The 18,145-nt window shown below is 40.4% G+C and overlaps 1 protein-coding gene across 2 annotated transcripts in view; it reads right to left on the reverse strand.

Moving 5' to 3' along the window:
- Window positions 1-6,897: 6,897 nt before the first annotated feature.
- NKAIN3 (sodium/potassium transporting ATPase interacting 3) overlaps window positions 6,898-18,145 on the reverse strand; it is a 418,418-nt gene continuing 407,170 nt past the window's right edge. Inside the window, exons 6-7 of one of the 2 annotated variants that reach the window (XM_084865069.1) lie at window positions 17,105-17,174; window positions 6,898-8,894 (exon numbers count right to left, since the gene is read on the reverse strand). In XM_084865069.1, the coding sequence (XP_084721195.1) occupies window positions 8,885-8,894; window positions 17,105-17,174 (80 nt within the window). In that variant the 3' untranslated portion in view covers window positions 6,898-8,884. The remainder of the gene's footprint in view (window positions 8,895-17,104; window positions 17,175-18,145) is intronic. The other variant, XM_084865070.1, reaches the window with a different exon arrangement.

The raw sequence follows: 18,145 nt of genomic DNA on the forward strand, positions 1-18,145 counted from the left end.
TCTATTAAGTAACACTTTCTGGTCACTTTAGAATATGAGTACAATATACAGGTATTATATGCACAAAAAATGTAAAAAGGAATTGTGAAAACAAGTCTCGTTACCAGTTTGTATAAGAAAAAAGACTTTCATTTTTCACAGGCTACCGGCATCATATAAGATGGTTCCTATTTGACTTTTTGAATTAATTCACCTGGTAGCTCAAAAATCTGTATAGAAAAGAAGTTAATATACAGTGAAGTCACTACACAGTGTTGGGGGCAGTAGAAATTCAGAGTGGTACAAAATATCATTCAACATTTTTACATTAAGTTGCAGTGTCAACACTGAGACGTATCTTGGTTGGCAAGTTTCTAAGAACTGTTTGAGATTGAAAGTCTATATTTAATGACTTCTGCTGGTAAAAACATTAAAGGTTAAAAACATGTAGAAATCGACAGGAGGTGCAATGTCCTTGTCTTTCTGTCCTTACCAGCAGATCCTTGCCATAGAAATAGAATGAAATGCTTTAGGTACTTCCAATATTTTCCATCAGGTGGCAGAGTTGGCATTACAAATGTGAACACAAACTAACTTCCATTCTGTTGGTCACAGCAACAAAGAGATTTAGAGTCATTCTCTCCATTTAAATAATGCAAGCGTTCTTTCAATAACAATAAATAATAGTATTTTTCTGTTAGAAACAATATCAAGGAAACGACTGTGTTGTATAACCTTTGTGATACTGCCATAGTTGTGTGGGGACAGCTTTTGCTCCCTTAGTGAGTCCCTTTACCTGTACGCTCTGGGTTTATTTAAACACTGACCAGTCAAAGCAGGCCTATGGCACCACTCACAGATCACACAGATGGAACGAGAGCATGTCTGTTGATAGCACTGAAGCACATAGTGGCCATGGTTGCTTTTGACTGTTAGGAGCTTAGACTTGCTATTTGTAATGCAGACTCAGAGAAACACTTGCTTTGGTTTGATTGACAGGTGTGACTGTGGTTCTGGCATCTGTTATTCAGATCCTGAGCACTAGGGGGCCCATTTGGTCAATCTGCCCTTTCATACACAGTCACAGCAAAAATATGGCACAGGTCTGTCCCGAAGGATGTTGTAGTCCATTATCTAGGGAGACTTTGCTTTCATAGAGGGAACAGGTGCAGTATCCAAAGGCTGAACCTAAGGGAAGCAACTTATTGACCCCCTGAAAGTGGGCAAGTTAGAGACCTGTTTTGGATCTTGGCTGTTGGTTCTGCTGTGAATAGGCGGGGTTGCCAGGTAGCAGAGTTCTTGTCACATACAAGGAGCCTCAGAAAAATCTGAAAGGGAAGCACAACTGAGAAGACAATTTTGGGGGGTCATTTTACTCACAGAGGCAGAGATTCCTTAGAGTTTTCAGATCAAAAGGTCTCAGTGGGAGTTCTTACCTTTGCATTTCTACCACAGGAGAAGAAATCACTGTTATTCTGAGGCAGGCATTTTGCTTTAGGAACTAAGTTGGAAATTACTTTTCACTTCAGATTTCCCCCTAAGGACTTAAAAGTATTTTGAAGTGATAATGCCAGATTCCCTTGAGTTAAACTGGATAAAATTGGGTTATCTATGTCTTTTAAAGGGAATGAGACATCGTCTTATGATAGTTATCACAGAGGCTAAGACTAATCTGTGCTAGCATTTTTCATAGGACATCACGGATCTGCAGAAAACCTTTAATGAAAACTCCATTTCTTAAGGAGCTGTAATCATCATGCAGCCCCCTATTTCTACTTATGGAAATGTGAGGCTCTGGCAGAATGAAGTCAGGAAGGGTTGATGGCCATTGGCCCTAAAACAAATGAGGAAAGAATAAAACAAGATGCGGAGTTCACCTTCTCAACCTGCCCCCAAACTTCCCTCGTGACAAAGATGAATGGGACCAATGTGACTCAAGTTCTGAGATTTGAGAGCAAAGCCTTTGCAGGCCGAGGAGCATGAAGAGCACTTCCCAGGGCCAAGCGATTTCTGTTTCTGGGTGCGCTTTGGATATCCGAGTTCAGGAATCAATGGCCTTTCTCAGCGATGTTCAAAGATCCAAAGATCAATCAAAAATTTTTTTTTAATTCACCACACGAAACAAATGGTTTAAGAACAATAAATAAAACATAATTAATGAAACCGGTTTGGCTCAGTGGATAGAGCGTCGGCCTGCGGACTGAAGGGTCCTGGGTTCGATTCCAGTCAAGGGCATGTACTGTGATTGCGAGCATATCCCCAGTGGGGAGTGTGCAGGAGGCAGCTGATCGATGATTCTCTCTCATCCATGTTTCTAACTCTCCCTCTATCTTTCTCTCTGTAAAAACTCAATTAAACACACACACACACACACACACACACACACACACACACACATAATTAATGAGCTATGTTTGCCATCTTAAAACAAGTTAAGCATGCCCCATGAATCCCATTCTCTGAAGTTGTTGAACTTGGATACATTATATTTTTCCTAAAAATGTCTTGCACAGGAAACTTTAAAAAAAAAAATTATTTATTTATTTATTTTTTAAATTTAGAGTGGTAGCAAAATGAAAAGCCATAGAAGAACTTAATAGTAAATATTTATAGGTGTTGGTTGAATAAATGGGCTCAAAGTGACAGTTTTTACTAATAAAAACTACATTCAATGACTGTTATTTTAGGTTTAAAAAATATTTAAGAAGTCAGAAGGGGAAGAGAGAAATTCTCTTTATAAAAGAGGTTTCAAAGAGGTGAAACTATGTGAGGCAGTTCAAAAGTGACTTTCAGCAATTATTTGCAAAATCGATTCCTCAGGGACAAAAATCTTAGAAGAGACGGGCATCCAGCAGCTGAAAGTAAACTGTCCCTCTGCTGGTTGGCAAAGAGTCATGAGAAGGCTTGCACTGGGCAGGTGATGATGTTTACACCGTGAGTAAAGACAGAAGAAGGTAGGCAGGGCTGAGCTATTTTGTCTTTTGGGAAGGAAGCAAAGACCAGTCATCTGAGGTCTGAGATTTCTTATTTGCCCTGAGAAGTCAAAAAGGCGTGACAAAAGCCCACTGGAAGAGGACTATCTGACCATCTGATGCTCAAGTGGAGGCAGGGTGAAGGGAGGAGCCAACAGGAGGTGTCTTTCTGGGATCCTGAGCCTTGGTGACCTGGGCCTGGAGCCCAGGTGGAAAAACATATCAGATTGTAGTCAACAGCCAAGGCCTGGCTGATGACCAACAAATGTAGAGGAAAGAAGACTGGACTGAAGGCTTGCATAGCAGACCCAATCGGACATGGTACAAGCCATTGCAATTACCAGCCTCAGTCTCCTCCCCTGTAAACCAAACAAATGAATTGCTGAGGTCTTTGTCAACTCCACAGTTTGACCCAGCAGAGAATAACACACGACAATAGGTATCTTATTTCTTTTAACTTCCATTCCCTAAAATAATCTTATACTATTTATCATTCATAAAAATGAGCATGTGACACATTTTAATGAGTGTTTAGAAAGGATGTATTCAAGTGTGTGTGTAGATGTGTGTGCACAACATGAATAAGTCAATCAATCTAATCTCAGACATCAGTGACAGCTGCCAGATTTGCAGGCCCAAGGCATTAGGAGAATGTAGTCAAAACTTTTCAGTGATTGAAATCTCTTCATGGGATATTTTTAATAAGTAGTACCTGGAAGATTTCAAGATTTCTCTGTGTCTGTCTGTCTGTCTGTCTGTCTGTCTCTGTCTCTCTGACACACACACACACACACACACACACACACACACACACACACAGACAACCTAGGGAAATGTACAATAAAACCTGATTACAAAAAAAATTCTATGATTTCCTTCAATTGAATTTTTTTTTTTTTAGAGAAGCAGACTATCAATAGTACTCATTCCACTCTAACCTATATAATGTTTTTGAAGAAAAACAGATGAAGGGAAATACAGGTCCAACTTTTACTGAGATAAAATATTAATACAGAAAGGAAGGCTCCCATACTTTGCAGTGATCTGTCCTGTCTCACCTTCCTAAGCAATGGTGTTCATTCCATATTTATTGAATTGAGTAAAAAGAAAATAATGACACATCATTTCAGAAAAAAGGTGCAACCAAAATAAAAAAGTGAAAGAGTTATGACCATAGAAGAATTAATTTATTTTTGTAAAGAACAGTGAGAACCAAGTAATCCATTTGATTGGTTCTTGAATTTAAAACTCATTTTTCAGAAAGAAAAGCTAACACATGCCCTGCAGAATTATAGAAACAAAAAAGGACCTTGGGTTATGATTTTTTTCTTTCTTTCTAAGAAGAAAGGTAAAAAGATGAGGTAGAAATTCTCATTTTACAGAGTCCAAGGAAGATGATTCATTTTTTTACCTGACACCAATTTCTTCTACAAATATCAACATTTAAGAAGCTTTTTCCATCTAATAGAAATGACATTTTTTCCCCCTTAGCCCACAATAAAGACATGAAGAGAGATGCTATTCACAAACTAAAATTTTTGAGAATTCTGTTTTTTGGAGAGTCCTCCTAATATTTAAAATGGATCCACTCCCCTTCTTCATTGCACATTGATTGTGAAGTTACACAAGCAGTACTTTCCTTCATTGGGCATAAGACCCTTACGTTGTAGGCCTATTTATAGGGAACAGGGTTTATGGACCCTTCCCCAGACCTTCTATCCAGCAAAGGTACAAATGACCTTTAATGGGAAGGAAATAAAAAACAAACAAATAACACAGATATTCAAGGTTTCTAAGTTTAAAGAGATAAATTATTTGGATTTTTCCTACTTAATTCAATGATTCCTTGAGAACAGTTACTACCTTGGGCCAAAATGGCAAGTCAGAACATTTGAATTCTAATCAACTGTCAGAGTTCTCCTACTTATACACTTAAGTACTTCAGGAATGATAAGCGAGGGTTTGCTTTAAGAAATAATTAGCCAGACTATTAATTTCATAGTGAGTCCATATTTTGGGATACTATAAATTCTAAATTAGGTCTGAAATGGAGATGTGTTTATTCTTGGCAAGATTCCTTTCTAATTTGCAAAGATTGAAAAGAGCAATTTTGGTTTTTATTTGATTCCCAATGGAGCAGAGTCATGGCAGTTTTCCTCAGCTCTGCGATATACATTTTAGCTGGTTCTAATGAAGACAAATTCCTCTCAATCATGAGTGTCCCATTCATTAAGTGAGACAGATGGCAGCCTTGCTATATTTTGCTAAACCCAGCCTCTGGAAGCTGGCTGCCTCCCTTCTTCAGGAAATAGCAGGGCTTATCTGAAGGAAAAAATAAGTCAGTATTTTGCTAGGGCAAGATGTCAAGTTATCTTCAAAACAAGTGAGCCAACAACCTCTCAGATTTGGAGTTGGATGAGCATATGCTTTTGTTTCAGGGACACATACATTCATGTTATATGGTAGGTGCAAGGCTAAGACCCTTGGGGGCATGTTGGCTTAGAGCTTTTCCTAAAAGACATGTTTGAGGTTTCTCTGCTGTAGACTGTAAGACACCCCATGTCCTCTGGGAATTCTCTAGCCACCTCTCATCCCCTTGTAATCCCCCTCCTCCCTGCCCCCCGCTTAACTTTTGCTGCTTTGAAACATGAGTGGAAGCTGGAATAGACATAAGGTAAACTGCAGAGCTTCCCAGCTGCCTGTGGCTCTACACAGTGTTAGCAGGAGACACTTAAGAAAGGCTACATGATTGACACAAGATAGAAAACAGCCTGGAGTAGAGTCTGCCAAGGTTTACAAGACAGACTGCCAAGGCCGTTCAAAGAGGAAAACAACGTTGGTTTTAACTTTCCCCTTTTGCACACCAGTCAGCCCTAGGGCCTCATAGGCAGTGGATGTCCTGTCTTCAGCTTTACCAGAACCACTTGCGAGGAAGCTCTTGAACCTGGACCTACACCATCTCAGGATGCTGCGAGAGGTTCTGGCAAATGAGCACAGATAGTTCATTCTCTCTTCCTCTGATCCCCCCCCCACACACACACAGACACACACACACAGACACACACACACACACTTCCGGATGAAGAAGCCAAGATTTGGTGAGAAAGTGGATATTCGGAATGTGTCTTTGTTGAAAGCCCTACTGCACGATGCACAGTACAGGGTGGATTCCCTAAAACAGAGACAAAAGCTGCAAGAACTGGAAACACTCTCTCTTAAGAAGCACCACGTGACAAGTGATAGTACTGGGTCAGAATCACACCGATCCTGGGGACTGCCCACGGCGACCACAGAGCTCTACACTCTTTTCTTCCCCTTTTCTTAAGTAAGCAGGGCCTCTAAAGAGTAGCTCAGAAGAGGAGAGGTGTGGAGGAGAAAAGTGGGCAAGAGAGGAAGTGCAAGGTCTATCTAACTTGTTTTTGATGAATGGCAAATATTGTGGAATTTCAGAATATCATTATGGAGTCCTGAAATTGCCATTTGAAAAAAAAAAAAAAACAACAGTTATAACTTAACTGTTTCATTATTAAAATGAAGAAAGATTAAAAACCCAAACACACATACCATAATAAGTAGTTGCCTGTGTTGAATTTCCATAGAAGACTCACTAATATAAAGGATTCCTCCTCAAACCAGTGACCGGCAGTTAGACACAGGTCTCTGCTGTGCAGGGTAGAAGACTGTCAAGCTTACATGGAGATAAAACAGCAACAACAGTGACATGGTACTATTTTGTGGAATGTTGACTAGGTTTTGTTTGTGTGTGTGTGGCATAATACCATGTTTCCCCGAAAATAAGACATCCTCCGAAAATAAGACCTAGCGCATGGAAAGATAAGACATCCCCTAAAAATAAGACCTAGTGCAACTTTGGGAGAAAAAATTAATATAAGACACTGTCTTATTTTCGGGGAAACAGGGTAGAATGACAGTTTAAGATGTTTAAATATTTATTTTATTCCTTTGACTGATTTTTTACGTTTTTGATGTTCTATTAGCTTTTTCCCATAATAATAATATATACTAGTCTTGGAATTTTAATATCAAAGTTATTTTTTAATGAATGCATGCAATTTGTAGTCTGCATTATTACTAATCACTTAAACATGGGTGATTTTTTCAGGCTACTTTTTAGAAAACGTACAAGAGCTTGGTGTTTCCATGGGATTTGCACTTGGGTAATAAAGAGCTCCAGAGAGGGCCCAACTTATTGTTATGACATTACAATAAAGCCTGCCTCTCAGTTGTGGAGTGCTTTACAGTTTACAGAGTATTTTCAGATTTCATTGAACTCTTACCTCACCCTTGGGAGATAGGCCTTATAGTTTCACTTTATAGATGAGAAAAACTGCAGGGCTGAGATGTCCAACATTCTCTTAGGCCACAGTGGTGAACCTGGGACCCAAACCTCACCTTGTACCTCCCAGGTTCTCCTACCTTTGGCCATAGCTCTGGCTCCTCTGTCAGAGCTCTGGGCAAGTCCCCAAGGTCTTCTAAGCCTCAGCTTCCTCCACTGCACAATGATGACTTGGATATGACCACCTCTCAGGTCCCTGCTAGCTCTTCTTCATTTTGAATTTGAGTTTATTCAGTAGAAATGAAAAGTGATGGGATTCAGTAGGTGTCCGATGAAGTCTCATAAAATATATGCACTTCACAAAGAAGAAAAAAGGAACCTCTACAACAAAAAAATTGGTGTATAATTTTAGACTGTTTATAGGCTGACTTGTAAGGGATGCATGGACCAGGTTAACAACTGCTGGGTTAAATAGTACACATATACCCCATTTTGGGGTCTATAGGAGGCCTCATGTTGGTTTTTATACAGAGTGAGCAAAACTTATTTTGACATGGGAACTAGTAATTGAAAGATATGATTAGAAAAAATTGTGGTGTGTTTTTAAGACATCTTCCCCATGGAAAATTATGTTTCTGATACTAATTTCTCAGTTATTAGGAAAGGGTAGGAGAAAGAAAAGTTGATGCAGAACAAATATAAGTATCTTCTTTAGAAGCACTAAAGGCAATTCCCCACCATTTTAATGCCCCTTTGGAATATCTTCAGAGCAATATTTCTGGTTGTGATTTTTGTGCCACTTGCCCACAAAATGTTTGGCCTCTACCCACTAGATGTGGGTTTAGGTGTGACATCAGTGTCAGGACTTGGATAAAGAGTAGAAAATATAGCCCTCATACACACCCACATTCCTCCCAAGGGGAGAGGTGTTTTGCTTTAATTTCACTCTTTCATACCTCCCTGATTTATATTTTTTCAGAACACAGGAAGAGCAAGATATTCTGCAAGAATCTGAACATTTAGATTGCCATAATATTATCCTGGGCTTTGGAAGTCGAGAACAAAGGAGACTCCATGTTTTGACGCGTGGTGTTGAAAAAAATGATCCATACTCATTGTGAAAGCCGGATCCACTATTGTACCCATTTATCACAGCATCTTACTTTCTGTCTACTAGTAGTAACTCCAAGAAATGTCTGCTAGTGCAAACTCCGTCAGGTCTAGGGTAAGTGCAGCCATCAGCCGTCCTGACTCACCACCTCAACAACACAAATCAATGTTTCTCATGGAACTGTCTGTAGGTTTTCACAGCATTTTTTTTCCTTTCCATTTTGCATGCCTCATGTTAAATTCCGTTAAAAATTTTAAAACCATTTTTTAAAAAACAATTTACAAGTATTCATGTAAGAAGAAAATGACTAAAAAATACCCACCCAAGCACCTACAACTCATCTAGTGCACAATGCTAATAACACACAGGCTGTGACCGAAGAACTCCATGATCTGTGGGAAAGCGGGAGGCACAGTCCATCCTCTGGGAGAAAGTGAGACATGTTGATGCAGAGAGGAGCTGTCAATGACGCTTTGCTTCCTAAGTCAAGTTCAGCAGCCGACATTTCAGAGTTGATGCCATTACTTATTTCGACCTGAAACAGAGAATAGGTATTGCTTTAAAGAACTTCAAAACTGAAAGCTAAATTTCCTTCCTAATCAGTCACGCTTTTCAAAATGCAAAATAGCTTGTGGGCATGCCTTGTACAGCCTGTGTATAAGGCTGTAGCAACAAGGAAGGGAAAAACCTGAGCTTCTTGCTTCTCAGATTAGAGCAAGGCACACAGATACGAACACCAGACTGCAGGAGTGGTTTCCTGGGCTAGACGTGCCGACCACATAGCAACCGAGGAGTGATGTGAAGGTATTGCCTTTGGTTGCTGTGGGGTAAAGATAACTGGGTGGTATTGTCTCCAGGCTATTAGATGCAGACCTACACTGGTCTTCCTAAAGCATCCTGTTGGTTTCTCAAGAATCGTCCTCATCTGGCTTTCCTGCCACCTAACGATTAGTCTCCTATATACCCCATCCTGTGATGGTTAATTTTATGTGTCAACTTGGCTAGGCCACAGTACCCAGACATTTGTTCAAACATCAGTCTAGATGACTCTGTGAAGGTGTTTATTAGATAGGATTAACTTTTAAATCAGTAGACTTTGAATAAAGCAGATTCCTTCCATAATGTGGGTGGGTTTCATTCAAGCCATTGCAGGCAGTAAGAGCAAAGACTGAAGTCTCTTGAGGAAAAAGCACTTCCGCCTCTGAATTCTGCCTTTGGACTCAGGACTGCAACATCAATTCTTTCCCGGGTCTCCAGTCTTTCCCTGCAAATTGCAGACTTGCCAATCTCCACAATCACATGAGAAAATTCCTTAAAATCTCTATCTGTCTGTTTATCTATCCATCCACCTGTCTACCTGCCTCCTTTCCCCCCTCCTTTTCCTTCCTGTCTCCCTCCCTTCCTCCCCTTCCTGTCTCTCTAGATATAGACCTAGACATTTAAATCCAGATCTAGAAACACATCCTATCGGTTCTGTTTCTCTGGAGTACAAATTGGCATTTCCAGTCATTCTGGTCTCCACACCTTTGATCAAGATTCTGTACATATTTCTGATTTCATACTAGGTGAGGGTTCTAGCTTACACAACTTTACACAATATCAACCTCAACACTGTCTGCCATATAGCTGGCACTGAAATATTTATTGAGTACTTTTGCTCTTGTTTTTTTTTTTTTTTTCTTATGTGAAAAGTCTTAGATGATAGGATATTCATCTTTGAGGTTTAGTTGAAATCTCTTCTCTGTGAAGACCAGCTTCCATCTCAGATGCTTTGCTTTCTCATCCTGCTAATAGCAACTCCTCTGCAGCAGCTACACCCCATGTGGAGCTAATGGCGTTCAGTTCACAATTATCAATAATTGTGCTCTGATTGGTTCTCTCAGGTTTGAAAGTTTTCCCCCTCCCACTACATTATGAGCCTCACACCAGCAAAAAATGTGTTTTATACTTATGTTATATTCCTGCCTAGCAACTGTCTTCCATTAACTCAGTTCTGCGACTCTCTCTATGGTGTGGAATGGACTTGTTAGTCAGAAATTGAAATAGCTGAGAAAATTTCCAGCTTTCCAATTTCACTTCGGTAGCTTCCCTCCCTGTAAATTATGTCCCCATCTAAGGAGTTTTTCTTTTCTCTCCCTGTCTTTCTCCCACCTCCCCTCACTTCTATTTCTCTACATTCCAGAAGACAAAGTCCAATGTTTACTCCTTTTACTTCACTGTAGTTTAACAGTGTGTAGAGAATGGTATTATGAATCCCTATGTACTCATCATCCAGCTTCAATAAAAATAAAAATTATGCTAATCAAGTTTCCTGTATCCACCACAACTTTTAGTTTTTGGCTAGGATATTTAAAAGCAAATCCTAGACATGATGTCACTTCACTCATCAATACATATCTATGATTCTCTAACTTAGTGATTCTTAATCAGGGGACATTTACCAATTGGTTATCATAATTTGGCTGTGTGTGTGTGTGTGTGTGTGGGGGGGGGGGGGATGGGGGGAAGGGTGCTACTGGCCTCTAGTGGATAGAGGCCAACAATGCTGTTAAATATCCCTAAATGCACAGAGCAGCTCCACTACAAACAATTGTCTGGGCCAGAGTTAATAGGGCTAAGGTTGAGGAACACTGCTCAATTGATGAGGATTTCTTTTTCTTTTGCTACCTATTAGCATACATATCAAGACAGGCCACAATTTCTTAACATCATTTACTATGCAGTCCACAGTCACATATCTTCAATTATGTTAAAATATCTTGTGTGGCCGCCGCACTGTCGCTGGCATCATTCCTTCCTAGCAAGGACATCATTACTTCCTAGCAAGGACAGTGTGCCTGAACTGCTAGTATGACTGCATGAGCCACAGAAACACAGCCATTTCACTGCTCCTTGGTCAAATGAATCCACTTTAGGGTGCGTTCTGGCATAGTCCCTAAAATGGTATAATCATTTCCTAGGATGGATCAAAAAGTTACTAATGCCAGTGACAAAGGGAAAGCGCTCCCCAGGGAGGGAAAGCAATGAGCCCCCTTTGTGCTAAGTAAGGCGTCATGCGGGGCAACCCCTTCCCTTTGGGCCACTAAGGAGGTGCCCAGTGCATCACACTTGTAGCGCTCTGCACTTCTGAGACAGCCCTGGAGCTTAATGCCTCCGAAAGTGCCTCCCTTTCCAGAGCCTGATGGAAGCCCTCTGGCGCAGCACTCCACGCTCAGCGATGGGAAGCTGAGGCAGTTTTATCTGTGAGCAAATTACAGACACCTTACTCTGAACGTGACGGATAGCAGGGATAGATAAATACAGAAGTGTGAAAGCCAGACGAGCCAAACAGAAACAGGATAAAGATGGAGAGCTATCACCTCATTAGTCTGTAGGCGCTTGGTCAAGAAATGGAGTGATGGGCAGATGCAGGTCATAGAAGGCAAAGTGGCAAAGTTTACTGATACATTGCTGGTGGTCACAGGATTTTAAGTTAGTGTTGGAAAGCACATCATTCTCATCTCTCCACCACACACACACACACACACACACACACACTCGCCTCTGACTTGTCCTTCCACTTTTTAATCGAGATGCTCTAAATGCAAAATGGCTTGGCACCAACTTACAGGGACCCGGCTGCAAAACAGCTGTTCTCAGGAAGAAGCTGATGAAATGGACCACCTCTGGCTCTATCCAGCAGCCAGTCATCAGAGGTCGATTTCCTCTGGGCCCGGATTATTGGAGGCGGAGGACAGGCAGGGAAGATCCTGGTGGACGCAGCCCGCAGAGCTGCCTGAAGTGAGAGCCAGCCTCCTCTGCCTCCTGGTCCTTATTACAGTGGCAGACACTCACTCAGCAGTAGCTACAGAGCATGGAACACTTTTTATGAATAAAGCCTAGCCCCCAGCAAAGGCAGTCAGACAATGCCAGAGAAAAGCCAAGTTTTTTTGATGGGATAAGCTTTTTTTTTTTTTATCAAATCTTTCTGCAGAGCAGTCAGGGCATCATCCTCGAGGGACTTTCTGACATCACCAGGTCGCTTTACCTCTACAGGGGAACTCAGTTCTGAAATTCCTCAGCTGTCTTTCTTTGATAAACTGCCTCGGTCTAATTATCCCTTTGGAAGGAATGAACTTCGTTTTCCCACTATCTGGAACTTCGTTTTCCCAATATCTGGTCACTATCCATTTTGCTGACTTTGACAAATTTTAAAGTAATTTAGTTGCTCATTATGATGCTCCCTGATAGTCCACACCTCTTCCATAGCTGCACGGGTTTTATAGCTGTTGTTTGCCTTGAGAGGTAAATCTGCTTTGTACATCCCCCCCTCCCCCCACCACCACTGCTATTGCCTCCACCATAAGCTAGTTGCTGTGTAGGTGTTCCCTTCAAAGCCACCACTGACCACATGGATGTGTGTGAGCTTGAATGCCCAGAGCGGCCCTTGCTTCCTATGCCCTTCTCCAGAAGCTGGTATCAGTGTGTGGTAGCAGCAGTGCAGGAGATCCTGGCGAAGACCCAGGTTGTAGTGATGTCAAGAGTTACAGCCCCTCACTGGTGGCCGTGGCAAGGTAAGGGGCCCCAGCAAAGCCTAACCCTGACCCATGTGTCACATCCCAAAGCCAGACCCAGATGACAATCACAGAAAGCATCTCTATAGTTTTCATCAGAAAGACAGATACTGTCGAGAGGCAGAGCAACAGTGGCCGAGGCTCTCAAGGTCTCCCCACCCGGGGCCCTCAAGATCCCTGCTCAGCTTAAACACCTGCTTCCTCATAGGTTTGCTCAGGTTCTATGAGATCTATGTCAAACGCCAGATTGGACAGTCACAAATTTCAACTTTAAACTCTGCAGAATGGCCAAGGAAACTAGCCTCCATGTAGGGAATACTCATTTTTTTCTGCTTTTCATAAACTCCTCATCATCTTTCCAAAGTCAGTGCAGCCATCTCAGTGCCTTCTCTCCCTGAGAAGCAAATAGTCCCCCTTCTGCAAAAGATTGCCCGGGGAACATTGCTTTGTATCTGCTTATTCTGTGTAGGTCTCTTTTTCTGGATCATTGGCCACTGGAGGTCAAAGCTCAAATATTACTCATCTTTATGTCTACAGCACCCAGCACAGACCCTAACACACACTTTATAAATAACCAGTAAATAGCTGTATATGGAACTAAACCAAATTATTTAATCGGTGTGCCTCGATTGCTTGATATCTTTACTGAAAAGAGTGACAAAGCATGAAAGACCGAATTCATATGTGAACTGCCTCACTTCTATCATCTCATTCCCATACACGTGACTGTGGGTCCTGGTGAGGTACACTTTATGATGACTAGCAATGACACAATCAAACAGGAGAATGCAGGCTTCCTGGTTAAGTCTGCAGCATTACCTGTGAACGGACTGTCTATCTCTACCTACTCATCTAGTGCTGAAAGTTACTCATCCACACACACATGCCTAAAGATTCTCCTGATCCCCCTAACATAGTGGCTTCCTCATAAAACCTGGCTTTGTACTCCATGGAGATTACAGACTTAAAGTTACAAACCGTCGTTCACTTCCCTCTCTAACAATTTAGCACAGAGATTGGCTTTTTCTCCAATCTGTTGCTGGGTGGTGATACGGCACCACTGAACTGGGTACAACAGAATCCAATATAAAGGTCTTATTAAAAGAAATCAAACAGCTGATTGATGCCAACTGGATACCCTGTGGAATATTTGCATACCCGTGGGGAGCACACACACTGAACTTTTAAATGGCTTCATGTACCGTGATTTTAATTCAGGTTTAGTTTGATCTTTCAGATTCCTGCTCCCTTCATGGTTGAAAGGCATTCCATATTCATCTGACAGAATAATATGCATAATCTGTCAAGGCAGAGACCTGTTCCATTACTTTCTGCAGCCTGTAGCTTATGCTACATTCAGCTACAAGGTGTGAGGGTTCAGCGGTGAACAGGTGGTTGGGGGGACTCTTTGAGGAGGTAGTGGAGTCTATCAAAGCCTTTTAGGTAATCTTAAGAGGATGTTTCATGTGTTCTTGATTCACAGAGATGGAAGAAACCTTACGGAGCATAGATGGAAGTCATTTGCCTCTGGGCCATGACAGTTAACATCCTTTGAGCAATATGGATGCACATGTGTCATTCATGAAAGGAGATTTTATTGTTAACATCATTCGATGGCAGTTTTAAGTAACTTTTCTTAATAAAAAATTCTTCTTATATCCGACCAACATTGTTTTGTATTACAGTTTCTCTGCAGAGTCCCTTTTTCCCCACAGTGGAGATGAAATAAATCATTCATCACCTTCTTACTGCATAACAAGTATATATAGGACTCTTCTCATTACCACCAGGCATTGTTTCAATTCTGTTCTCCCTTCCAATACACTGGTCATCTTTATTATCGGCACAATCTTGGACAAGTTCCCCAAATCCACAGTTGTCAAATTTTTTTTGCAATCCATTATTTATGAGCACTCAGTAGCATGAGTAATGAGGTGGTGACTGCTTAGTCCTGGAATGTTGTGTAGGGTGAATATTTTTCCAAATTGGATTTGCTTTAGAAAACCAACATTTATTTCAACATCTCTCATGTGACAGGCACAGTGCTGATTTGTGAACTATGTTTCCATTAGATCATTCTGCCAAAAGGAAATTAATGCAACTGGAGAGGTGGAGGAGCCTGTGTGGGCTTCTCAGGGCTTCAGTCCCCAAAGAGGCCGGGTGAGGGCTGCAGATTTGGGCAGGAACCACCATGGCAAAAAGGCAGCAAATGAAGCCGTTCATACATGTTTCTTACACCAGTGACTGCTTTACATCATTTCCCCTATTGCCTTAGGATTGTAGAGTCCTGGCTGACATAGTAGGCTGAATTAAGGTCATCTTAATAGCAAGTCCACAACATCAGGCACAGTGATAGCTCACCATCCAGGAAAGTGCTCAGCTCTACTACCTACCCTGTTTCCCCGAAAATAAGACAGTGTCTTATATTAATTTTTGCTCCCAAAGATGCGCTAGGTCTTATTTTCAGGGGATGTCTTATTTTTCCATGAAGAAGAATATGGTACACATTTACTGTTAAATGAAAATAAAGGAAATTTATTACCTGTATACGGTATGGTAGTATGGTAGTTGTCAACACAAACCAGACAAACTGTGAATCCTACAGTACTCATTTATTCAATGACAATCATGTCATCATCTCCTGGAACATCATCATAACAATCCAATTCCCGAATTTCCTGGTGAATTTCTTGTGACTCCATTTCTTTCTGAATCAGTGGACCAAATCTCTCATGTTTAGTCTAGGGGGGCCTATTTTAGGGGGGATGCCTTATATTTCACTCAGAAGGAAACCTATAAGTAGGTCTTATTTTCGGGGAAACACGGTAGTACTAATGGGACTTTGGAAAAGTTGTCTAATGTCTCTGAACCTCATTTTCCTTCTTTGTGAAATAGGGTATTAAGTGGTGCGTTATAGTATTTTCATGAGGATTATGTGAGATAATACATGCAAAGGTCTGAGCCCATGATAGCTATTATTTTATACAGTTATCCATTTGCTACTTAGAGTTTTCTAGGAATAGAGTCCCTGTACCTGTTTTCTAGAATTTTATCAACCAGGTCACCATGATTTCTTCCTAATACTCAATTTAAATATGTCCATGTGAGATGGCCTTTGTTGTGGTTGTTGACTTTCTTCCATGTCCTCCAGTGATAGTTAATCAAATATTTGAGTACTATTCACAATCATAAGGGATTTTTCATGGACTATACATGTCTTATTGCATTTAATCCATCCTCTGTCCTTCCCCTATGAAACCACTATCCCACAGTGGTCTCATGAGACCTTGCTAGAGCCCTACCCCACTATAACTCTGTTTACCTCTGAGAACAGTTTGGCATTTGGTTAATAGTTCCCTCCCCACAAGGATCCAGTTAAAACATCCTAGACCAAGACAGCCATGGAATTGGCCTCCAGGAGACCTCAAACCTCTTGAGTATCACCTTGATGACTACAGAAGGTGTCATAAAAGAACCAAAAAAGAGGCAAAATCCTGGTTCTGAGAAGACCACCACTGGTATTCCCTTTACTGCCTAGACCACTCCTCCATTTCTCTCCTCCTCTATACACATCTCTGGCCCCAAGTCTATGAGAAATTTATCTGAGAACTACTAGTTTCCCATTTTTCCATTCTCTGGCCACTGAGTTGCTAAATAAAGCTCATTTTCAGTTTCATAATTGGTTTTGCAACACCTAATGAACAAAGAACTGGCTTTGGGTCCCAGAAAGGGGGATCTTGGGCAACAGAATCATATTATAGGTGAGAGAACCAAGTCTCAGAGATATTAAGGAAGGCCCCTGAGACCACACAGGCAGAGTCTGGATTCTAACCTAGTTTTTCTCCTCTTTTCCCTCAGTCATGCTGCCCACGTGACACATATTTAATCTCTCTTTCTCTTTTTTTTTTTTTTGGTAGACTAAATAATCCCCTTTTCTCCACTTTGGCAATCAACTACTGATTAAAAAAATATGTATATCATTTTAGAAACATAATTCATGCTACCTATTTCAAATCCTTTTTGGAATGAATAATAATGATGATGTTGGGTTACATGTGAAAGGTGTGTTTTAAATATGAGTGGAAAACTAAACCAATGATTAGTAGTAGCAGGTCCAAATTATTTCAGGATTGGTTAGTTTTGACCAAGTTAGAAGGATTAATATTTTCCATCTCATGACACCTTTACTTACAGGTTAACAGGCTTTAACTGAACATGATCCTGGTAGTAGGAGTGTGCATCAAGTCCACCTATGAAATCAACTGAAAATATAACATAGCTCGATATGAATAAATGTCTAAATAAACACACGCATCCATAGTAGGTGTTTAAAGTAGAACACATATAAATAATATTAACAAAAATACCTGTCTATCACAAAATGGAAAACCATGTTCTTAATATAAAGGACAGCTCAAAATATTATTCATGGTTAAAAAAATGGGGACATTTTAAGAAACCAAAAGATACAGGCATTTAGGAATTGAAAAATCACATACATTGCTGGTTTAGTGAAAAAGGAAGTCACATTAAGTAGCATTATATTTAAAATAATGTGTTTGTCCGTAGGCATTCAGCTATGGCCTTTTCCCCCTGTATATCAAAAGCTGTATCTTCTTAGAATCCATTTAATTCTTAAGAGTATTTATTGCATTGTTAGAAAGACCTCTGAGAAGTCACATAGTCTATGTCCATGCCTTCTTCCTCAAAGCATCCTGGACAAATAGGTATCTGTCTTTTGCAAAGAAGGTTTCGTCTCCTCTCTGGTAGCACAGTACCATCTCACAGTCTGCATAGAATCACTGTTCTTGTAATATTCCTTTTTTCTCCCTGTCTTTATCACAGCCTCTCTATTTCTTCTCTAATCCTAATGTCCATGGCTAATCTTAGTTCATTATTTCTGTGTGTTTTTTGTAGTACATCACAAGTATTAATTACTTTACAGCAAGCTTTGGTTTTATTCTAGTACTCTAACATTATTAAAATTATATCTAAAATAAAATTATAAAAATAAAGACAACATATATAGTATGCATTAAAACAAAATAAAAAGCAAACTTTATATTGATTATTTGAACATTAGAATGTAACATTAACAGAATCATTACTTTAAGTATAAACTCATGTACTGCTGTAAATCTACTCCTTAGCCATCTATATCTCTAATTCATCATATCATCAGTATTTTTTTGGGGAAGAATATACATATAGTACATGTATAGATATTCAATAT

Source organism: Pipistrellus hanaki (genome assembly GCF_964339955.1).
Source record: "Pipistrellus hanaki genome assembly, chromosome: 17".
NCBI classification, from domain to species: domain Eukaryota; kingdom Metazoa; phylum Chordata; class Mammalia; order Chiroptera; family Vespertilionidae; genus Pipistrellus; species Pipistrellus hanaki.